General features: G+C 42.6%; 1 protein-coding gene across 1 annotated transcript in view; it reads left to right on the top strand.

Moving 5' to 3' along the window:
- Positions 1 to 270: 270 nt before the first annotated feature.
- Positions 271 to 24324, top strand: part of grm6a (glutamate receptor, metabotropic 6a) — a 25508-nt gene continuing 1454 nt past the window's right edge. Inside the window, exons 1-15 of the mRNA XM_005931104.3 lie at positions 271 to 536; positions 2667 to 3296; positions 7395 to 7611; positions 7690 to 7825; positions 9123 to 9277; positions 9394 to 9534; positions 9626 to 9826; positions 15375 to 15514; positions 15612 to 15734; positions 16173 to 16437; positions 16529 to 16764; positions 16846 to 17007; positions 17109 to 17258; positions 21239 to 21379; positions 21466 to 21581. Coding sequence (XP_005931166.1) covers positions 2712 to 3296; positions 7395 to 7611; positions 7690 to 7825; positions 9123 to 9277; positions 9394 to 9534; positions 9626 to 9826; positions 15375 to 15514; positions 15612 to 15734; positions 16173 to 16437; positions 16529 to 16764; positions 16846 to 17007; positions 17109 to 17258; positions 21239 to 21379; positions 21466 to 21555 — 2742 coding nt within the window. The 5' untranslated portion in view covers positions 271 to 536; positions 2667 to 2711 and the 3' untranslated portion in view covers positions 21556 to 21581. The remainder of the gene's footprint in view (positions 537 to 2666; positions 3297 to 7394; positions 7612 to 7689; positions 7826 to 9122; positions 9278 to 9393; positions 9535 to 9625; positions 9827 to 15374; positions 15515 to 15611; positions 15735 to 16172; positions 16438 to 16528; positions 16765 to 16845; positions 17008 to 17108; positions 17259 to 21238; positions 21380 to 21465; positions 21582 to 24324) is intronic.

The following is a 24324-nucleotide window of genomic DNA, read 5'->3' as shown; positions in this document are numbered from 1 at the left end:
TTGTGAAGCATTTTATATTTACCTTGAAATGTCCTATATAAGTAAAATTGTACTTTTTGTCACACCTGACCTTCAGAGATCGACTCTAAAATAATCACTGGGCTAAATTAAAAAGCTAATAATAAAGTAAAAACATGTTCACGGAACACACACACCTACTTTCTCGTTGTGTGCTCGCAAAGACCCTCATTAACATGATTCAACCTGATTTGCAGAAACCTTCAAACAGCAGCGAGCAAAACGTGGTCCTCGCGCTGCAGGGAAGTCCTCAGCCCAGTCCTCATAAGGATGGTAAAACCAGTGCACGCCGAGCGTTAGTGTGCATGTTTTAATTAGACAGACAGACAGGCAGGTGGAGAGACAGACGGGATATTCAGTCCGCTGATTGGAGGAGCAGCAGGAGGTGAACCGGAGTTTGACTCAGTCGCCGGGACCAGCGGAGAGTTTACCGGAGAGGAGCGGCGGCTGTCTGCGGACCTGCAGGCGGAGCGGGTTCGGGACTGAGCTCGGACCGCGAGGAGAGGGATCCCGCTGCGGTGAGTGCAGAACCTGGTGAAGGAAAACCAGTCAGAGAAAATGATTCCAGCAGAACCAGTGAATGAAACCAGTCCACGATACAGCAGGACTATCAGGCGAACACGGAAAACAAGCTGCTTTTATGTAATGGTCAACTGTGAGGGTTATTTTTCTTTTAAACCCAGATAACTGATTAACCTCCGGGGAGGAGTGAATGTGATGTGCAGCACGCATTTGGCTGTGTAAACATTCAATGAGCTGAACTCATCTGATCAATATATTTGTGACTTAACTGATCAATAAATAGATAAATGAAAGTGATTCATGTCTATGTTCTGATGGTCGCTCTATTACTGTTAAACTTTAGATTGCTTTTTTCAATAATATTGAATTTTTGGACGATGTTGGGCTGAGAGATGCTTCTTGCCTCACATGCTGCAGATCATTTTTTCAGGACTTCCATCTTCCTCTTTGAAGACTCATTCTGTTGAAAGCCCCTCCGGCTCACTGATAACGGGCTCTCGCTGCTCTTCAGTAACCACCAGGCTCACTGGATGATCCTGTTAATAAAATCTTAATTTAAGATTAAAATATGACACATATCAAACTTACTTTCTACTTCAAGAACAAACTGAGCTGCTGATGGATCCAACATCCTTAATTAAATTCAGCACAGACACAAGTTTCTGACTTTCACTCAAAAGTAAAAAAGGTTAAGTCTGCATTTTTTTTTTTCAGTACTAGGAAACAAAATTTTTCCATGAATATAGAGATAATGCTTTACCAGGGAGTGCTTAGTGAGAATACATCATCTGATCATTACTAGACTGCTAATCTAATCAGGAAGTGTTCCTCTGGGAAAATCAAGAAGGAAGGAGGAGGAAAAGATCTGAGTGAAGCTGGAGTCTCGTTAACATGGCTCGCACTTTTGTTTAATTTGTGTAAAAAGCGGTTTTTCTTTTTTTTATGGTGAGTTTGAAACATGCAATTAAGCTTATCTTTGGTCTTCTCTGGTGCTTTCATCTGCCACGTACGATGTGTCAAACTGCTGAAGGAGCAAAAAATAAAGAGTACAGTAGCGCTTAGAGATTTGGAGCATTTTATCTGATTCAACTTTAATTTGATTAGTAGTGTGTTAAATGGCAGTGATTATTGGAGTCATTCATCATTAGATAGTTTATTATTTCTAACGGAGGTTTGGAGACAGTGACACTGACAAAAGGATAAGAGGTGGTGCAAGGTGCAAAAGACAGCTCAGCGGTTTGGAGGCAAAGTTAGAGACATGAGGTTGAGAAGGTTTGGACATGTGCAGAGGAGCAGATATATTGGATAAAGGATGCTGAATATGAAGCTGCCGGGCAGGGGAAAAGGAGGAGCACAGAGAAGATTCATGGATGCAGTGAAAGAGGACATGCAGAGTGTTGAGGGGATGGTTTAGAGGGTGCAGTGGAGGTAATGATCTGCTGTGGTGACCCCAAAAGAGAGCAGGTGAAAGAAGAAGAACAGAGGCAGCTTTTCCTCTGTTCCACTGGAACCGTGATTGCTAATAAAGTTTATCTCTTTAAAATGTTAGCACAGCTGAAAACTGCTGTGATCATCAAAGAGGAAGTAATAAATCTGGCGAACTGAGTGTGTGAAGCAACTGTGGGTTTGACTGTAGCCTCAAAATGCCCCTAAAAGCTAAACTGTGCGCTTGTCCTTTCACAGCCTCGCAGAGTTTGGCTCTGACCATTTAATGAAGCAGCCATTTGAAGACCTGTGCCAATTTCTGCTTGTATTTTGCTTATCACATTTTTGTGGTGATGTGTGATAGCACAGCAAACACAAATTGTATCAAATTTATTTCATTTTGTTAATTTCCATCATGGAGCTGAAATAAAGTTCACGCCATCCTTTTGGCCGTTATCAAACCCACACAAGCTGATTCTTCTGACTCTGAACTAGACACATTTTTTCCTAATGTAGTGAAATATTGCCTCTGTATGCCTACACAGAGAACTGTCTAATGAGTTATGATTATTATGCAACAGTTCTGATCATTTTCAGGTTATATTAGATCAACACAGGTCTTATTTTCTTCACAAAAACCAGGACAACCTTTGAGTCGTAGTGGAGTTACTGACACCACTGACTGTTTCTTGTCTCCTTAGGTTTCCACAGCAGGATGAAAGCTCAGTTCTGAACATCACCTCAGTATGACATCATCAGGCCCTGCCCTATCCTCTCTCCCCCTCCACCATCATTGTCATCTTCATTACCTTCATGTCTTCTTCTGCACTTTCTACCAATATCATCTGTGGCCCCGCCTCCTGCTATCTCTCTGCCTCTGGACTGATGGACAGGTGGTCCAGGTGAGCGCTTCTCACCAGCACTTCCACCCCCACTCCATAAAGATACCAGGTGACATCACTCTGGGCGGGCTGTTCCCCATCCATGCCCGCGGACCCCATGGTGTAAATTGTGGGGAGCTAAAGAAGGAAAAGGGGATCCACCGCATGGAGGCCATGCTGTACGCTCTGGACCAGATTAACAGCGACCCTGAGCTGCTGCCAAATATCACACTTGGGGCCCGGATCCTGGACACCTGCTCCAGAGACACCTACGCTCTGGAACAGTCACTCACCTTTGTTCAGGCTCTAATCCAGAAAGACACATCCGACATTCGCTGCTCCAATGGCGAGCCGCCCATCATCCGAAAGCCGGAGAGGGTGGTGGGAGTGATCGGAGCATCAGCCAGCTCTGTGTCGATCATGGTGGCCAACATCCTGCGGCTTTTTGAAGTAAGAGCACACCTGTCTTTATACAGCATGAATATAGAGATTATAGCGAGTTAGCCCTAAAGATGGTTAAAATAACTGGAGGTTGTGAAGTATTGAACTAAAAACTGAGAGATTACTCAGTATTTACTCCACACAGAGCAAAATACATCAAATGTCTTGTTTTAGATTATATGGGGTTGCAAAAAGACTTCATAAACATACACTGGTGCTGGAGACTGGTGCACATATGGACTGGGATCCCTTTAAAGTAAGGTAATGAACAAGAAATAGAGTGGCTATTGGAGTATATGTATCACTGGCATCGTTTGGATGTTAAAGAGCTTCTCGGTGGATTTTCTTGAGCAGTTTGAATTTATAGAAAATAATTTTTGAAAAGCAACTGTGGAGGGGAAGGAGTTCAAACACAAAAGCTGGGCAAAATCCCAACATTGTTGGTCAGATTAAATCTGGTAAATCCAAAAATGGAGACCTTATTGTTTGTTAGATTACAATTACAAAACAATAAGTATAATTTCCCAGTCAGATTAGACTCTGCACAGTTAACAAAGGGATACTGCCATTGCATAATGAAACAAGAACACAGCAGTGTGAGTTAAATCAGGTGTAGAATGAAGTTCAGTTTATTTTATATTAGATCATCATTTACAACAAAAATTGTTTAGAAAGTTGAGAATTTGTTAGTTTATTTTTTATTTTACTTTATGGTTTATTTATTTATTTCATTTTTGAACGACATAAATTCTTCATGTAAGTGAAATTAAAATGTGTGTTCATTTGTATGGTGGTCTGAAAAACACGTGCAGAATTAGATTTGTTTTTTTCAAGTTCATTCTTTATTTATTATTTATACAGCACTGATCCATTCAAAGCAGTTTCTATTTCAAGATAAAAACCCTGGGACTCTATAGAGAGAAGGCCAACTGTTCTCCTATTAGCAACATGAGGGAGAATAAAACACCCTTTTAACAGGAAGCCGCCTCGAGCACACTTAGAAAAGATCATAGGGAGACAACAAACAAAATAATAATAACACACATTGTTGATTTAGCCCAGGAGCCGATGATACCAGTACGAGGAGGTGTAAGAATAGCAGTGACAAAGCACAAACTACAGGAGACCAAAAACGCAAAGTTAATGATATTCAATAGTTATTAATAACACATGAATGCAGGGAGAGCAAAAGACAGCAGAGTTGGTTGAGGTGGTGAGTGCATTATAAGAAGCCCCCCAGCAGTCTGGGCAATATTGGAGCATAACCTTATGGATGGATCTCAGTAACCTCATTCAGCGCTGACGATACGACCGTGACCCAGACTGTGACCTGTAAAGTTTAAAAAGTACCGGCTCTATCACAGAAGCCTGTTTGCATCATTCTTCATTAACATGAACTAAATGCAGGACTGAGATCCAGCAGGACAAATATGGAGACGAGTCCATGTGTGAGTCTTTGAGGAGATAGTTAGAGGCTGTCAGCGTTAGAGGCTGGATATCAGCAAAAAGGCTCAAAGTTAAAGGTTTATATATGCAGCCCAGCCGTCCCCAAACTTTTTTGTGCCACGCACGGTTTAATGTCAGACAGTATTTTCACCACCGGCCTTTAGGTTTGGGGATAAATACAACAAAATAAAATGATACGACCAAAACATAAACTGTGGTATTTTTTTAAAATATAATAATAAATTCTGTTTGTAATTGTGTAACTTTATTAGCAGCATCCTCCTGAAATGCACCAACAACATTGAGAGTAACACCCTCCTCTCTGCCCCTTAGTGCTCTCTGGTCACTATGGTAATGCGTAAATATTTATTTCAAAATAAGACACAAAACTACAACAGGGGAAAAGACCCAGGGAAACTGAGGTAACAACAAAACCCCTCAAAACCATAAATTTCACACCCGAGCCGGGTTTGGATGGAATACTGAGGTTGGTTTAGAAGCAAGCATCTGTGCTTGGTGATGTATCTGGGCCATCTGCAGGAAGCAGCTGAAGATCAGAAAACTAACCACAGCCTTTATTTATATAGAACTTCATAAAGTATTTAATTCTGAGAACTAAAGCAATGCAAGGCTCAACAGAGCTGTGACCCTTTGGTGTTAAAAAGAAGCCTGAAGTTGTTCTTGGTTTCTTAATGATGAATATGAGTATACCCGCCACCGCAACTTCCATAGATTAGCATTTTTGAATTGTACAATTTCTCTGAGTTGTTTCTTTTGGTTTCAAATAGGCTGCATCAACTTAATCGACTTATGTAGGAGTACACTTTAGATCGCCGCTCTCTGTCATATATCAAGAGTGACTGTATAATAATAATTAAATGTGGTGTCTGGCTTTCATTTTCAATATCTATAGTTCAGGTTTCCCATTTTGGGTGCAAAACTAAGAGCAGTCAAGTGTAGGCTGATTGTGCATGTGTGTTGTAATGGTGCTTTTTGCAGATGCCACAGACAAATTTCACCCACAGACCCATGCATATACAATATGTACGTATCTTCTAGGTGTGGATGAGGAAGACACCACTATCTTAAAACTGCCCTCCTTATAAGAGCTTTGTGGTCAGCAGGCAGTGGCTCTTGTTAGAAAAACATGAAAGGGCATTGGGTTCAAAGGTATGCTTTCAGATGATTGTGCAGTATTGTTTGGTTTCTCAGTCAGATCCGCCCCTCTTTCATAACGACCAAGACAGCAACGGCGTTGATTTTACAACCTAGTAGGTGATGTCACGACGATCACGCCCATGTTTTCTATACAACCCATAACTTCTTATGGATTGTGTATATATATATATAAGGATGGCTAATCTGGTTTAACATACGCTCTTAGAGACAGACAGGTACAGTAGGGCAGACAGTGAATGGATGAAGCCGTCTGGTTGGTGGATTAATGTTTTAAACAGACACTTTGTGTCTGGATGACTGACTGACTCTAATGAAAGCTTTTAATGACTCTGTTACGGGTGCTCTCTGTGTGCGTTTTTGTGAAGATGTGTGTCCTCAAATTAGGTCAGATTTTTAAAGGGTTTTTGAGCGTTCAGAGCCGGGTTTGAAGGTTCAGTCTAGAACCGGGTTTACACTCCTGACTGAGTGTCCGTGAACCACACACACGTGCAACGGGTATATTTTCAGCAGCTGAATTTTAAAGCAAACCCCAGCAGAATACACGTAATCACACATTACAAACGTCAGCTTCTGGCACATATGGAGCCCCATCTGTATTAAATCATGACTGTTATGTTTTGACCGATGAATGGAAAGTGCACTGAAAGCCATTTTCTCCATTTACGTACTTTAAGCTCATGATTTGGGATGGGTGTCGTGCTCAGAGACACTGCTGCATGTATACTAGAACAGCCAAGTGTCAAACCACCTCACCTCCTTACCCGTGCCCCTCCCTTTAGGCAGGGAGGGGTCTAAATTCATTTCCCTCTTCATGTTCAACCTTACAATTATAACCCAATTGATCCCATGAGCCATAGCTACCAAATTTAGCAAACTGGTCAATTAGCTGCAAGCAGCGTTATCTGCGTTAACGCCTTCTTTTATAGAGAACCGAAAGCTGAGAGGACCCGACCACCTGAGCACAGACCTGCACCCCTGCTAGGTGATGTCACAGAGAGTTGGTGGGGGGTTGATGGTGCCATGGAGCGTTCCTAGGTGCTCACTGTTGACATAAATTAAGTGCAGAGATAAAAGTGAAGGCTATAAAGTGAGACTCAGTTCATGTCTGTTTCGCTCCACTGAGGATTCTCCCTGATGATGATGATGGCTGTCATAACGAGGTCTGCTCTCATTAATGTGAAGACCTTCATTATTTTGCTCACAGACACACACACATACACACAGGCGCAGTGTTGTGCGTTAATGTGATTGTTATTCTGTTTATTGAGGCTCTGACACACATTCTGCTCAGCTGTTACACAACATTAATCCTCTATGTGCGTGCGTGTGTGCGTATTGTGTTCCTGGCCTGTTAAACTCCAGCAGCGTCTCCAGTCTGACCAGTGTGTTTAATTTAACCTGAGCGCTGACTGTCAGGATAAAGGACGCGTCTTTGATCAGATTCTGTTTAAACCTGTCACCTGTTGGATGATTGTCTCTCAGATCCCTCAGGTGAGCTATGCATCCACAGCTCCGGAGCTCAGTGATAACAACCGGTACGACTACTTCTCCAGGGTGGTTCCTCCGGACTCATACCAGGCTCAGGCCATGCTGGACATCGTCAAAGCCATGGGCTGGAACTACGTGTCCACCCTGGCCTCGGAGGGTAACTATGGAGAGAGCGGAGTCGACGCCTTCATGCAGATCTCCAGAGAGGCTGGTACACAGAGCTTTCTTTCAACTTGCGTGTTTTTCCTGATCTGTCCATCTCTTGGTAACATCTTTCTTTTTATGTCAGGTGGGGTGTGTATCGCTCAGTCGGTGAAGATTCCTCGCGAGCCAACAGCTGGAGAGTTTGACAAGATCATCAAACGTCTGATGGAGACGAGTAATGCCAGAGGCGTGATCATTTTTGCCAATGAGGATGACATCAAGTAAACACACAAACACACAAACATCACTTTGTAGAAATCCCCTTTTTATTTATGTAGCAACAGTTCACAACAAGGTCCATTTCATAACTGTCTCACTGTATGGTAAGGACCATGAAGTATTAAAGAGAGAACTACAATTACACAATCCCCAGTGAGAAAGCATTTGGCAACAGTGGGAAGGAAGAACTCCTTTGTAACAAGAAGAGATCTCCAACACACCAGGGGCAGCCATTTCTGGTGACATTATAGGAAGGTTCAACAATCCTATATGGGAGCTTAAATAAGGGATGCTTCAGGATCAGCTGATTCAGCACTTACTTTAACCTTCAATAAAACCCAAACTGAGAGCTGGCTCCACTGATAGCTGAAGGCTCTGCCTCCCATTTTCCTTATTGAAACTCTAAAGAACCATAAGTAAGCCTGCAGTCTAAAAGCGAAGCGTTCTTTTGGTATAATATGATACTTTGAAGTCTTTGAGACACAATGGAGCCTGATCATGAAACTTTGTATGTGAGGAAAACGATTTAACATGGAGCCAATGAACAGAAGCCAATATGGGACACATATGTTCTCCATTTCTAGTCCCTTTCAGTAATCACTGCAGCTTTTTGTGTCCACTGAAGGCTTTTCATGGAGCTTTTAGAGCAACCGGATAATAAAGACTTACAATAGTCCAGCTTAGAAACAAATGCATGAACTAGTTTTTCATCAGCACTTTGAGACCAGATGTTGCTGATTTTGGCAATATTGCACAGATGAAAGTGGGCGGTCCTATAAGTCTGTTTAACAAAAAACCCAACCTGACCACAACTTAGTCCATTAATCCTTTTACGTTTAGTCCAGATCAGGAGTTTTGACCAGCAGTGCAGGTGATTAGACACTATGAAAAACCAGTGACCTCCAAAAACCACCAGCAGATATTTTACAACATTGTCATAATATGAAGAACTTATTGGAACTTTTCTCAGGTTTAACTGATTTAATTTTACTTCTCAACCATTTAAGGTTGATGGAATTTGAAGTGTTCTGAAAATCTTGTTAATGCGATAACTCAAGAAGGAAGTCAGAATTTTCAAATTAATACCATAGTTGCATCTATTAAAAACTCAGATGAGTTCCAATCTCTTTGACCTTGACCTCAAGGTCAGAGGTCAAGTTTTCTGGGGAATGAGGCGACTTTGAAATTGATACCATATGTGTGTCTGCTCAGAGGCTGAGGAGTAGCAATGGCAGCGGACTCATCCTCATGTGTTGTCACATCACTTACTGTCTGATTCTTTCTGTCTCTTTCTGGTAGGCGTGTCCTTGAGGCAGCAAAACGTGCTAACCTGACGGGCCACTTCCTGTTTGTGGGGTCAGACAGCTGGGGTGCAAAAAGCTCACCGGTCACTGAGCTGGAGGATGTTGCCGAGGGTGCAGTCACCATCCTGCCAAAGCGGGCTTCGATTGACGGTAAAACCAAGAAAACAAAAACGCAACAGGCTGGAATCCCAAAAAGTTGATTCATCTGGACGTTTTCAGACTCGATGCTGTTTGTGTTTTATGCGTGTTATACTTTTGTTGTGCAGGGTTTGATCAGTACTTCATGACTCGCTCCCTGGAGAACAACCGCAGGAACATCTGGTTTGCTGAGTTCTGGGAAGACGATTTCAGGTGTAAACTGACCCGGCCTGGAATCAAACTGGACCCCGATAAGAAGAAATGTACAGGTGTGGCTACACCTGAAGGGCGTCTGGGACCAGCTGTGAGTCAACTTATCGAGTAGTTTCCCATTATATGACACAGTGTGTGTTCCTGCAGGTGACGAGAGGATCGGACGGGACTCGCTCTACGAGCAGGAAGGAAAGGTTCAGTTTGTGATCGATGCGGTCTACGCCATGGCTCACGCTCTGCACAACATGCACCAGGATATGTGTCCCGGCAGCTCCGGAGTCTGCAACAACATGGACCCTGTGGAGGGACAAGTGCTGCTGAACTACATCAGAACCGTCAACTTCAATGGTAAGAAAACACGCAGACAAAACATTACACTGTTTTACGGTAACAGTGCTTTACCTGAAGTAAGGATACGAATGTGTCCCCATACTCAGACCTGGTCTTGAACCTTGGCTCGTGAGGCATTGTGGTTGCTAGAGGAATGGGCAGAGAGCTTGGTTTGGTTGCTATTGTAAAACTGGTTCCATGTACATCATCTCTCTGGAGAAAAAACGCGATGCCAACTGGGTCTCATTCGTCTCCGCACTCTGGAAACAAACCCTTGGAGAGCAGCTGGACTGCCTTTCCGGAGATATCAAGGTTGGGATTCACACTACGTGGCAGTAATAAGAAAAACAAGTGGCCCGAGGGGCGGATGCTGTCATATGTGGGTGGTAAACATTAAATTGGCATTTTTGAAGCACCAAAACACCTGAGGACCAGGATGTGGTCAGGTGTACATCTTCCACACTGAGGTTAAGAGGGGAGCAGAGCTTCAGGGCAGAATCAGTCCTGGCTGTTTTGAGTGAGAAGATGATTTGCATGCACTGACCAGGGATAACTGACAAGCAGCGGAAAGAATCCTTTGAGGAACTCCTGAAAGTGACGGATCTGTCCTTAATAGAGAAGGCTAATCTGTAAGACTTAGAGAAAAGCTCACACATATCCACGTAAGAGTGTGCTGATGTAAGTCTGCAGGTGTGAACAAGATTCTTCTGAAGATGCTGAAGGCTCGGGACCTGACTGTGAAGCATCACGGCAGAGAGGAGACACAGGGAGGAGGCTCATGAATCATTTATGTTAACTAAGAGCTTAATGTTAACACAAATGGACGATACAATGAATGTGGCAGTCAAAGGTGTGCCATGTGGTGAAACGACGTTGGATTTCATAAATCAAACATATGCAGGGGGAGAAGAGCTACACTCAGACTGAGGAACAGTGAGAGTTTATAGCAGGGAATGGGCTTTTCCTCCAGCTGTTGGGTCTTTAATGGACTCCTAAAGAAATTAACTAAAAGGTAGTAAAGTGAATATAAACATGTCCAGGTTGTCTGTGTACTGCTTGTAGACTTAGTACTGCAGGATTGTGTAGTTTGCTCTCAGTGCAACACGAGTGGAAGAAGAAGCTGCACAGCTCACATTTAGCAAGCAGTGACCTCGAGGGCTGAGGGTTGTTTTTTTTAAAGCAACCATTTTTATGCAATCTATCATGTTTAAACAGACACAACAAAAACTGAAGCTCCTGCCAAGTAACCTTCAGTGATGCCACCAAATCCCAGGAACACACCCAATTTGACCACAGAAGGACAAAAGAGTAGAAAAAAAATAAAGCACAACATGAACATGAGACAGATGAATAATCTTCTGACTAAAATATTTACCGTATGACTGCAGTGTAGCCTTTCTCTCTCTTTTAATCCATATACAAATATGTTTCAGTCAATTCAATGAACTTTTTTCTGTTTTTGCCATCAAACATTTAGACGTTGATTAACCGTCAGCTGCATGATGTCGGCTTGAGTTACATCTTTGTTTCATTAGTTTCTAATAAGAATGATTCCTTATTCCGGAGTTGCTTCCTACAATCTCTGCATCGAATAAAATGTCAAATAAAATGATATAAACACATTTTTAAGCAAGTTGTTTGATGGAAAGAATAACAAGAATCCTCCATGTTTCCTACTGGAATAATTGACTTGACATTAATCAAGCAGCATTCCTGAGTCTGTAAGTTCAGCGTGCCACAAATGAAACAGAAGTGAAATTTAAATAACTCGTGTTGCAGCCTGTGCACGTCTGTCCACAGTCATGCTGCTGTTAGTTGTCTTTAAAAAAAAAAAAAAAACAGATAAATGTGTTTCATTCTGATCTCTGTTTCTACTTTTGTAAGAGGCAGTTTGATCTCCAATCTTTGTGGATCAATATCAACATTCACACGTCTACAGTTCAGTTTTTGCCGTTGTATCACAACCAGTTTTGACCAGAGAGAAGCTACAAAAAACTCTTTCTGTTATCAGAATCAGAATACTTTATTAATCCATAAGGAAATGATGTGGTTACAGGTGCTCGAAGACAATAAGAACAGCAACAGACTGAACTAAATGAAATAATACAGCATATTACAAAGTTACTGAATATAAGAAACAGCTCTGATGCTTACAAATAGCTCAATTAGAAACATCCAGAATATTACAGAGATTAAATATACATGATTGACATTTTAATCTATATAAATGCTGCATAAATGCGTTAACGGCAACTTTAGTTAAATTTTCAAGAGGAGTTTCACATTTTTAACCGTTAGCATTTCATAGACATCAGGGACACCAGCCGGGTGGTCTGCAGGATTTCACGGTCCCAGTGAAGGAGTCTCCATCCATCCATCCAACATCCATTCTCTTCCATGTATCCTTATCGGAGTTGTAGAGGGGCTGGAGTCTATCCCAGCTACCACAGGGTCAGGGTACACCCTGGACAGGTCACCAATATGATGCAAGGCTAACACAAAGAGACAGACAACCATTGGCACTCACATTCACACCTGTAAGCAACTTAGAATGAATCAACCAATCAATCTAACCCCATCGATGGGTTTTTATTTTTTGTTTTTTTAGCATCTCTCTACATCTACAGAAACTCCTCAGGACCAGGTTTTAGATTTATTTTTTCAAGCAACTGAACAAACTGTTCCTGTTAGACATCGAATCCATATTTTATAAAGATGTGAAGCTGCAGCAGCTGGAAGACCGAGAGGATTTAATCTGTAACCACCGGAGCTGCATGCCACAAAGCACGCCTGTCTCTCTCTCTCTCATTCCTTCGTCTCCCTCTACATACACTTCATCCTCTTCAAATCATCAATATTTTATCATTTTAGTCCAACTGTGTTCTCATTTATGGTTCTTTGTGATTTTTAGGAGATTGAACTTTAAGAAAGGCTGATTTTTGGTTCTGTGAGACTAGACACAAACCTGAACAGGGACAACACAACCAAAGGTGAATCCTGCAGACAGACACCTGGTGGTCATGTGATCTCTGAGGCCCTCTCATACTAATATTGGGATTTTTCTCTATAATGAAAATATTGCATCATAAAGAGCAACAGAATACGAGGAGCAGTGTTTTGAGTTCATGTTCTCTTCATTTAGACTGAAAGTTGCTTTTAAAGGAGAGCCTGGTGATATATTGATATATTCGGTTATTACTGTAACCTCGGTGTTATGGGCAGCGGGTGCTGAAGGGGGATTGTTTGCTCTGATTTTTCAAGTTTTATTTATATAAAAAATATAAAGTGCCTTGAAATCATAATAATTCTTATTTTTAACAGTAATAATCACAATAATGACCAGTTTAAGGTACTTTTTATTGTAAAACCGAGTCTTTATAACATTATTGTGAACTACACAATGATCGACAATCCCATTTGAGGAGCACTTGGTAACACTGGGGAGGATAATATTATTACATTGAAATCTATGTAACTATGTAATAATAGGCAAGAAACTGGGGATAATAATGTTATAATAAATTAATGCCTTTGAAGAAAAACCAGTTTTTATAGGACAGTAATATAATTGTAACAATGTCATAACCTGCTACCAATAAAATGACAATATCTTTGCATAATGTGCAAATTTTTATAAAGTGACTCGTGAAGAGTCAAAATTTCACATTTATATCTAATTCCATGTTAATAGCCTATTAAAGTAAACCTCAAGAAGAATGATGATAACCTGGAAACACATGTGATCGTTTATTTATAATTCCCTAAACAATGCAAAACTTCATTGTTCATTCTTAATGTGGAATTGGACAGAAACAGGACCACCATGCATGTTTTCAGTTAATATCACACAATGTTAAACACATTATTTATAGAATAGAATAGAATTCAACTTTATTGTCATTGCACATGCACTGGTACAGGGCAATGAAATGCAGTTACTTTCAAACAAAAAATACTACTGCAGACATAAGGTAGGATTTATTCAACCATTATTACATGGTAATAATATCTTGAGCCACGGGGCGATCGTGGCTCAAGAGTTGGGAGTTCGCCTTGTAATCGGAAGGTTGCCGGTTCGAGCCCCGGCTTGGACAGTCTCGGTCGTTGTGTCCTTGGGCAAGACAGTTCACCCGTTGCCTACTGGTGGTGGTCAGAGGGCCCGGTGGCGCCAGTGTGCCAGTCAGTGCGCCCCAGGGTGGCTGTGGCTACAATGTAGCTTGCCATCACCAGTGTGTGAATGTGTGTGTGAATGGGTGGATGACTGGATGTGTAAAGTGCTGGGGGGTCCTTAGGGACTAGTAAAGCACTATACAAATACAGGCCATGCCATTTATCCTAATATGGTATGGAATCAACCAATATTATGCTCATACTATGAGGTTATTGCCACATGTCAATATATAGAAAATTACCATTTTATTGCTGGCAGGTTATTATGTTGTTACCAAAACATCACTATACTACTACAAACTGGTATTGCATTACAGGCATTCGTTCTTACCTGTTCTTACCCAGTTACATACATTTCAATCTGATATAAAACCACTAAACAGCTAAAACCACTGTTGATGCAAGATAAATATTTGGATATTACTTTGGCAATTTCCAGTAATTAAGAGGTAAAAATTTGTTTCCATACTATTACTGCCTTGTTTCAGCTTATTACCACACTGTCACCATGTTATTACCAAGTTGTAATGGAAATGACTCTACGAGGACAACACGTTCTGGATCAGCTGGAGTTCTCGATCTTCTGATCGCTGCGTGGTTCAGGTGTTGGTTTAATTTCCACAGCTGGTTTTTGTTTTTATTCAGAGTCACGGAGAGATAATAAGTTAATGCACTTTGCCTGTTTCCCCTGTGGACTCGGTCTTTCTGATGTACCGTGTGTGTGTGTGTGTGTGTGTGTTAATAATTAAAGGATGCAGCTGCTGAAAACTCTGAAGAAGCTTTCTGCTTAAAGGACTAGTGAGAGAGTTGTGAGAGTTGAGTGAATGTGCTGCAGTTACAGGCAGTAAAGGTAGTTCTGCTCTCTGAGATCTCAGGATAAAATCAGATTTAATACAACCATGAATTTCTGATGTCTTGTCTGTATGCACAAATGCAAAAAGACCAGCAGGTTGGCTTGTGTTGGGATAGACCTCAAGAGCAGTTAAACCAAAGTTAAACCAACACAGAGCTTTGAAAGTCAGAGGTAATCCCAGCAGGAAGTCCAGCTCTGTCAAACTGATCCTTTAAATCCCTCCACCTGAAGCTTCAGTGTTCCCTTTGGGTTCATTAATATGTTGATTCATTCTGTCCTACTGTCAAACTGGATTATGTTCCTGCTATTTCTTTCAGCTCAGGTCCACGTCCATGTGAGAATGACCAACTTTTAGCTAAGTGTCCTAACTAGCTACACTCTGAGTTGTTGGGTCTTTAACTGTCTTGTCCAGCTTTCTATCAGCCAAATAATGTAGTTATTGTGCAGCTGGGTGTAGCTGCTGTTTCCCCTTAAAGTGGAGATGCCACATGTGGCCTCACAGAGATGAGCTGTTAAAGGTGACGTGGCCTGTCTGTCTCGCAGGAAGTGCTGGTACAAGCGTTTTGTTCAACGAGAACGGAGACGCTCCTGGACGCTACGACATCTTCCAGTTTCAGATGACCAATCACAGCCACCCTGGCTACCATGTCATCGGCCAGTGGACCAACAATTTGAGACTCAATGTAAGAAGAGTGAACATGAAAGTACTCCTGCTGGGTTTTAGTGTTCTGTCTTTCTTTGTGTGGCTGTACGCCTCTCTTTCTTCCTGGGTGTCTGTAGCTGGAGGAGATGCAGTGGTCAGGAGGGGATAGATCCGTTCCAGAGTCCATCTGCAGTTTTCCTTGTAAACCAGGAGAAAGGAAGAAGATGGTGAAGGGGGTTCCTTGCTGCTGGCACTGTGAGGTAAACGTGCAGCATGCATGCATCTTTTTATCTGAATTCTGAGAATTTATAATTAATTTGCTGTTTAGATCATCTTCGCTTTATCTGTGCACTATTATTAAAATTAGGAACATCCTGTCTTAGAGAAAGCCTGCAGTTGATGCAAGACGTTGCAGCAGAAACTAGAAATCAAATATTGTCCCAGCAAAATCTGACTACAGTTTAATATAAGATCACTCTGCTGACATGCAAAGCCCTCAAGCACTAAGCTTCATCAGTTTTCTTCCTGTTAAAAAGATTTTTTTTTTCCCCTCACTGGCACCAAGTGTTGCACATTACGGATCACTGGATTCGAGTTTGTCTTCTAACCTGTCTTTTCTCTGATCGTTTGAATGTTGTGCTTCTAAAACCGATGACAGTCGTTCTTCAGTCTAAACAGTTTCTCTCCCCTGTCTGCAGCTGTGTGATGGGTATCAGTACCAGCTGGATGAGTTTAACTGTGAGACCTGTCCGTCAGACATGCGGCCGGTCCCCAACAGAACCGCCTGCCGTCCCACTCCCATCATCAAACTGGAGTGGAACTCTCCCTGGGCCCTAGTGCCTGCCTCTCTCGCTATGCTCGGTATCCTGGCGACCAGCGCTGTGGTTATCACCTTCATCCGCTTCAATGACACGCCCATTGTCAGGGCGTCAGGGAGGGAGCTCAGCTATGTACTGCTGACAGGTGTGTATCGGTAATTACATCATCAGCTGTGATGATGACGCCATCATGAGGGTGCCGTCACCTGTCCGCCCCTCTCTCTCGCTCGCTGCAGGTATCTTCCTGATCTACCTGATCACCTTCCTGATGATTGCCGAGCCAGGTGTGGTAGTTTGTGCATTCCGGCGCCTCCTGCTGGGCCTCGGCATGGCCATCACCTACTCTGCCATGCTGACCAAAACCAACCGCATCTACCGCATCTTTGAACAGGGCAAGAGGTCGGTGACCCCGCCCAAATTCATCAGCCCCACGTCCCAGCTGGTCATCACCTTCATCCTCATCTGTGTCCAGGTGAGTCCACATGACTTCCTGTTTCCGCCTATAGCATCTCCTCACATGATTCCCACTTTTTGTTCTCTGTGTGTGCGGCAGGTCCTCGGTGTGTTTGTGTGGTTTGGCGTCGTCCCCCCTCACACCATTATCGATTATGACGAGCTCCGCCCTCCGAACCCTGACCTGGCCCGGGGGATCCTGAAGTGTGACATGTCTGACTTGTCAATCATCTGCTGCCTCAGCTACAGCATCGTTCTCATGGTAACACACTGACCTGTAGCAGATACGTCAATGACCATCTCATAGAGCACAGATTCATCGATGTTGCTAGGCAACCTCAATCCTGCTTGTTTCGCTGTTAGGTAACGTGTACGGTGTACGCCGTGAAGAGTCGTGGCGTTCCAGAGACGTTCAACGAAGCAAAACCAATTGGCTTCACTATGTACACAACCTGCATCGTCTGGCTCGCATTCGTACCCATCTTCTTTGGTACCGCACAGTCCACCGAGAAGGTAAGAACCAGGCCAAACCGAGCCAAGCTAGGTCAAGCTGCAACCAGAATCAGGTATATTTAAGAAGGCACGTACAAAAACATAGATATAATCATGTGACCTCACTTACGGGTTTGCATAGAGCTGTTTTGTGGTGGAGTGCATTACATACACACACTTACACACAGTTAATGCTGAGTAACGTGACGTTCAGATGCTGGAGTTTCACTCACCAAAACTAGACTGCAGACTTTTTAGAGTTAATCACACCGCGTTATATTATCTGTTAGATAATGGCTTTAAGAATACTCCACAAGACACCAACAGCACAAATACAGTGAAGTGACCCAGTTCACTGGCACATATTAGCTGAAGTTCAGCAGAGAGTCTGAGCAGATGTGCTTCTAAAATGCATAATGTATTAATAATATGTAGATCTTTGAATTACATAAAAATAAAGCCACCATACTGCTGTTACGGTGGGGGGAAATAACCTAAGGATTACAAAGGCGTTTATGTAGCAGGTTGTAACATGTTTATTTCTGATCTAATTTCCTGTTTGTAGAAGATGATTCACTTTTGGACGCAGCCTCAGGTGGACATTCAAAGAACTGCAGTCAACTTGGTCAGACCGGGCGGTACCAGGCTGACTGTCTTGTCAGCATATTGTTTTCGGGGTTAATCGAACTTCTCTGTCATGTTTTGGTGCTGCTCTGTGACGGACTTATCAGACAAACGCATGTCCATGCAGGAAGCCTGTGCTTTGATTGGACGAATTCGTTTTCTTTTTATGGACTAATTACCAAATATCAGTCTAACACACAGGGTTCAAAATGTGAACGGTATGGCTGACATCATATTGGCTTCATCTGTTATATACATCAATAGATCCTCAGTTTTTCTTGTGACAGACCGTCAGGGAGATTGAACCCAGCAGACACATAAAAAGTCTTTTGATGCTAATATAAAAAATGCATTTCTTTACTCTCATTAACAAATAACCTGAAACGGTGAACCTCAGAGGATCTCGTTACTCTTTAAGGAGGAAACCAGGAGTCACTGTTGAACTCTGGTGAGCTGTGCTTGAACTCATTTCTGAACTCGTCCTTCCTGCATGTCCGCAATAGGACCTTCATCATCACGCTAAGAAAGGTCATGTGATATAATCGTGAGCTGTGCCTAAACGCTGGGCTTATTTATTTACAGCCACGGGGAAACACAAATACGTCCTCACCTGCAGAGCGACGAGCTCCTGCTTTTGTTTCCTGTGAGGGGAAAATTTAAACTGTGAATTGACCCAGAAATGTGGTGAAAGCGGGTTTTAGTGTTTGTGGTTTAGTCTGAGCTGAGGGAGGGACGAGTCTTTAATGCTGCAGATAAACCGGAGCAGAATTAGACACAAAGTGGAGGCATTTCCAGGCTGAGAGGGGAACAGCTGGATTATACAGATTATGGACAAACACAGGACGTAATTATAGAATAACTTTTTTAAACCAAAGTTACAAAGAGCTCCACCAAACAGATAAAAGAGACAATAAAAGACTAAAATAAGAGGAAGGAAAGAGCAGCGTCAGAGAGAAGCACGTCCAGCAGATTTATCTCAGAGCGGAGAGGAAACCACAGGGGAAGAAGAAAAGAGGCTTCTGGGAAGAAGAGATTTAACACGAGTGCAAACATAAAGATACAGAGCAGACCATCCTCGTGTGTTTTTGCTTCTGCTCTTTCCACTTTAATAGCTTGGATCCTGTAGCCTGAGGTCACCGCTTAGGCCAAACTTTCATGGTAACAGCACAGTTTGCAGTCCTGCTGAATGATTTGGTGACATGTTGTCTGCATGTTGTGTGAAGCTGTACAGCAGACCACAGCAGCCAGTCTGGCAGGTGTTTCATTAGACCTGCACTGAGCAGCCCTCCTTCCAGCTGAAAACCAACCAGAGCTGCCAGAAACAGCACAGAGGTGAAGCACGAGCCAGATTTCCTCCGTGTTGGAGTCGATCAGCTCACACGGGCTCCTGCCTGTCACCGTCAGCCTGAACGGAATAAGCTGCCGTCACCACGGAAACCGAGAAACGCTAAAACTACATTAAGTGCGATTGTTTGTTTGTTTGTTTGTTTGTTTGTTTGTTTGTGTAAAATCCAGGAAAGAGTGTGCGATACTGTGGAGGAGCAATCACTAAAATTAGAATTAAAATCCTTCCGCCTCCTCCTCTTTTGTTCCTCCTCTGCTCCTCCTGCCTCACTCTGATAACATTCAGTCCTCCTCGCTCCTCGTCTCTCCTCCTCCTGCCTCAGAGTCGAGGAGTGACGGATGCTGGATGGAGGAGAAAATAAAAGAAGCTGTTTTTATTGTCGTCTTTTTTTTTTTTATCTGAGGCCGAGAGAACAAACACGCACACAGAGCTGCAGGAGGATTAACGGAGAGAGAGGGAGCGTGTGTGGTTTGACTGTGGGGACATAAATCTGTTTACACACTGTGGCCACTCGCCTCTCTTCTGGAGACAAAAACAGGTTCCTGTAAATCACTGCGGTTCAGCAGTAAGACTTCGAGTGAAGGTCAGACCCCAGAAAGCGAATCCAGCTTAGTGTGATATCGTCTGAAGTGATGGAAACACAGCTGTGTGGTTGAGGGAATTAACATGTCTGCAGGAGTTCACACGCACTTAAATAAAGCAACACGGTGGAAACTTGCTGGCACTGTGTTTGTGGGTTCCTGTGCGTGCTGCAGTGTGTGTGCTGTATGTATTTTATGTCCTCACATGTCACACACAGCATTGTGCAAATGTCCTGAACTCTTCCTTTCTTTGTTTATTGCTTCAACAAGCCAGAGTTATTTCTTTAAACTGGTCTTGAACCATCGCTCGTCAGGCTTTCTGAAGAGGTTTTTCTTTGGACATTCGCTGCTTTTTCTCTCATTTTCAGTCCAGTTTCTGTACCTCATCATTTTTTTATTCATTAAAGATCTTAATGTTGACCAATGAATCCTTCAGGCATAAAAACTCTCTATGGAAGTGTAGTGTCTACACATAACAGACAATTTTGTTTTTGTATATTTAAGCACTGTTACTAACACACAATGTACTCACATTTCTTTAGCTGAATCTGAATAGGCAAAATGGCAGAGATAACAAAGTTTGACTGGCATGAAATATTATTTATGCACCGACGAGGTGATTCACAAAGAGGTTGTAGCTGAAAACGTGGCATATCTCAGCACCATGAGCAGTTCTCTTGCAAATTTGAGGAAACTAAACAAGTAGAGGACAAAAGAAGAAGTGACAGGCGTATAGAAACATCTACAGCAGATGAACCTTCATCTGATCTGTCTACTGTTCAATGAAGCCTCAGTAAAAAGGGAGACAGGAAGAAGAAGCTGAGGTACCAAATTATTCCTGAAGACTACTTAAAGAAATTACAGAAAGCTGCCTTCGAGATTTCAGCATGTGTTGAAGAACAAAAGTATTCGTACCAAACTTTTATTTTCCAGCTTGTCAGTCTTGTACAAATTCAGTTTTTGTCTTAGTTTCTGTGTTTCCATCTATGTTTCTACTTGTTTTGATAAATTTCCTGTTTCACGTGAAGCATAAACTGGTAAACTGCACAGCAACACCCAGTACTGTATTACACCTCCGTGTTGCAGTGTGTGTTTTTGCATATTTCACAGGTTCACCAGTAAAACATTCGAATAGCAAACTGGTCGCCCAGTTCTGACCTTTAAAAAGATGTCCCTTTAAGCCTGATTTGGTCACAAATTGATTGAAATTCTTCTTTTCAGGCTGTTACAAAGGCTTATCGAACTCCGGGCGTTCACCGATATCCCGCTGAGCAATTTTCTGCTGATTGGAGTTCTAAAAAAATCTGCCTCGACCATGAAAAGTTTAAAAAATCGTGACTGTTGGTGAATCTGCTGGACGTCGGGGTTGCTAGAAGTCAAAGAAATGAATTTGCACAGAGGTCACCTTTACGTGGACAAACGTTCTTCAGCATCAGCCTCTCTTTCCACAGATGTTCATCCAGACAGCCACTCTGACCGTCTCCATGTCTCTCAGTGCGTCCGTCTCTCTCGGGATGCTCTACATGCCCAAAGTTTACGTTATCGTTTTCCATCCCGAGCAAAACGTCCAGAAGAGGAAGAGAAGCTTCAAGGTCTGAGAGCATCTTCGTCTTCCTGTCGTTGTCGTTGCTTCCAAGTTGCTGTGTTGCCTCACAGTTGCTGTGTTGCTGTGTTGCAGGCTGTTGTCCAGGCTGCCACATTGTCTCAAAAATCTACAAGTGACAAACAGAATGGAGAGACAAGGATTGAACCTGACAGAACGCAGTAATGCTGCAGCAACACTACAAACTAAAGGTACTGAAACTACGAACTGTACACACTGACGATCGGCCTTTGTTTGAGATGAGTCTTAAATGTGGGATAATTAGAGCTCCCCTTTATTGCCATTGGTAAACTTTTCCAATATTTAGCTTCTTCCTGTCAGCACAGTTTGTCCGGCTTATGAGGCATCTCACAGTGCCCTCTGGTGGTGGCGCTTTTGCTAACGCAACAGTGTGGTTAACCTTCAGCAACTGCCCCTCTAACACCAGTGTTGGATGAGTGGATGAAGCTGTCCACAGAGGCTGAGCCTTTTTTCTTTACCAGGCTGTTAGGTCTCCTAACATGTGAGTTTATGATAATTCACTCATTTTTAGAGGCAGCTTCAAGTGGCCATTAAAGGAATTGCAGTTTTTTGCACTTCCGTCTTTGTCTGGTACTAGTAAGAGACGGGCAGGATGTGAGGAAACACAACCCTGAAGCTGAGATGACTCCAACACTCATGTGAATTTATTCTGCTGGTTTGCTGATAGTCCAAGACTCCTGCATGGATGGCAGGTGGAGGTTACATGTGTCTAATGAACAGAAGGCAGACGACTCCTGGCTCGTGGAAGCCGCTGCAGATATTTTTGGAGCTTCTGATGAATATTTCAGCCGCTGGTTAAAGATTTATCTTGATGTTAACAGCTGAGGTTCTTTGTCCTCAGAAGCAAGGCACTAGCACTAACGGGTGGCGGTTCTATTCCCTGTGGAACAGGGCTTAGCGTAGCATCTTATTCCTCTTCTGTATTCTCTGCTGGCTGATGCGACTGCTACCTTTCTCCTCAGGGAAAAGCACCAGACTGTTAGCCACAGGGTGAACTTAAGAGAGCAGAGGAACACCATCTTTGCACGTCCAGTGGTTTCCAGTGTTGTGTTTGATCAGCTTTCAACTGTTACACAACTCTGATTATTGCTGATAAAGAGGTTCTGCTGCTTCTAAATTGAGGTTTCATGTTTTCAAATTTGAAACCCTAATCGATGGATACTCCACAGCTGAGCTCTCATTCACTTCAATACAAACTGCACGTTCTCCATGTACTCAGCTCCTAAAGTACATTTATGAAGGCAGACCATAACGCAGACACAAAACATGAATAGAAAGGGATGCCAACACAGAAGATGGGTGGGTGAAGTGGAGCACAAGGATAAAAAGTGATTTAAAAAATGTATTTTTCTGCATTTACAAGAAGTCATAATTACTGCATCTTCTAGTTGTTGTTTTTTTATTTGCTTCAAACTTTGATATATAAGTTCAAGACATTAAGATTGAAGTTCTAGTCGGTTAAAACAGTTTTTATTATCCAAATGTTGCAGAAAAAATCAAGACTCATCAGACCAGGCAACGGTTTTGAGCCTTCTATTGTTCAATCAGTGGTCCCCAACCCGTCCGTGAGTCGCTTGGTACCGGGCCACGTGAGGCTCGGGGGGCAAAGTTATGGTTTTCAGGGTTTTTATAGTTAACTCGGTTTCCCTGGGTCTTTTCCTGTGTTGTAAAATGGTAAATGGCCTGTATTTGTATAGCGCTTTAATAGTCCCTAAGGACCCCAAAGCGCTTTACACATCCAGTCACTCACCCATTCACACAGTGGTGATGGCAGCTACATTGTAGCCACAGCCACCCTGAGGCGCACTGACAGATTTGTAGTTGTGTCTTATTTTGAAAGAAATATTTACACATTACCATAGCGACCAGAGAGCATTAAGGGGCAGAGAGCAGGGTGTTACTCTCAATGTTGTTGGTGCATTTCAGGTGGACACCATTAATAAAGTTACACAATTACACCGTGAATTTGTGTTTATTATTATATTTACAAAATACCACAGTTTTTGTCTCGGTCGTATCGTTTTATTTATGTATTTATCCGCGACACCTTAAAGGCTGTCTGACATTAAACGGGTCCGTGGCCCAAAAAAGGTTGGGGACCGCTGCCTCAGATCACCTATCTTCATTTTCAGGCACATAGATTCTTAAGATCAGGAACTGAATCTCTAACCAAAAATGTCAAAAGCTAAAATGACTTTACTTTTATGAAACAGGAAGTTGTGATGTTTTACAGTGTGCAAAGAGTGTGAAGTGTAAAGCCCACGTCAGTCAGGATTTATGTTTGTATCCTGCAATTGTCTCAAACCTGATTGGCTGATATCCAGTTTGTTCTTAATAAACAACAGCACGATGTTACACTCCCACCACCTGCCAGTAAATAGCAAATGTTGTAGCACTAAACTTTTAATAAATGCCCATGTTTGGTTTTTTTCTAATTTTGTCATTTTTGTTGAATAAGAGATGTGGAGTAGGATCTTTTAACACTTCACTATGTGTCACTGGCAGGTCGTGCTCAGCTGTTTGCAGGTCGGACAGAGAATCAGAGCAGGCTGGGTGTAACACCGAGCACATACCTGTGTGTCAGTTCGACAGCTAGGTTTGCTCTGCCCTTATAAGACATTCAATCTGGTAAAGTGGCGACATACTGTCAGTCAGATATGGGTCACTCTTCTGCTGGTGTTTTCTACAGCTTCAGTCAGAAACAACAGTGAGAGAGAGAGAGAGAAATGGACAGTGCATCAGCTACGTTTTCTTTAAATCATATTAATAGTTTCATTGTCATTTAGAAAATGCTTCACATTTGGAAATCCACAGATAAAAGCAAGTATCAGCACACTGCGTATAATAAACACCTGTGTGTGTGTGTGTGTGTGTGTGTGTGTGTGTGTGTGTGTGTGTGTGTGTGTGTGTGTG

This window comes from Haplochromis burtoni, unplaced genomic scaffold (assembly GCF_018398535.1).
Source record: "Haplochromis burtoni strain Fernald_Lab_line unplaced genomic scaffold, NCSU_Asbu1 Contig_138, whole genome shotgun sequence".
NCBI lineage: Eukaryota > Metazoa > Chordata > Actinopteri > Cichliformes > Cichlidae > Haplochromis > Haplochromis burtoni.
This window is presented reverse-complemented; position numbering and strand designations above follow the sequence as displayed.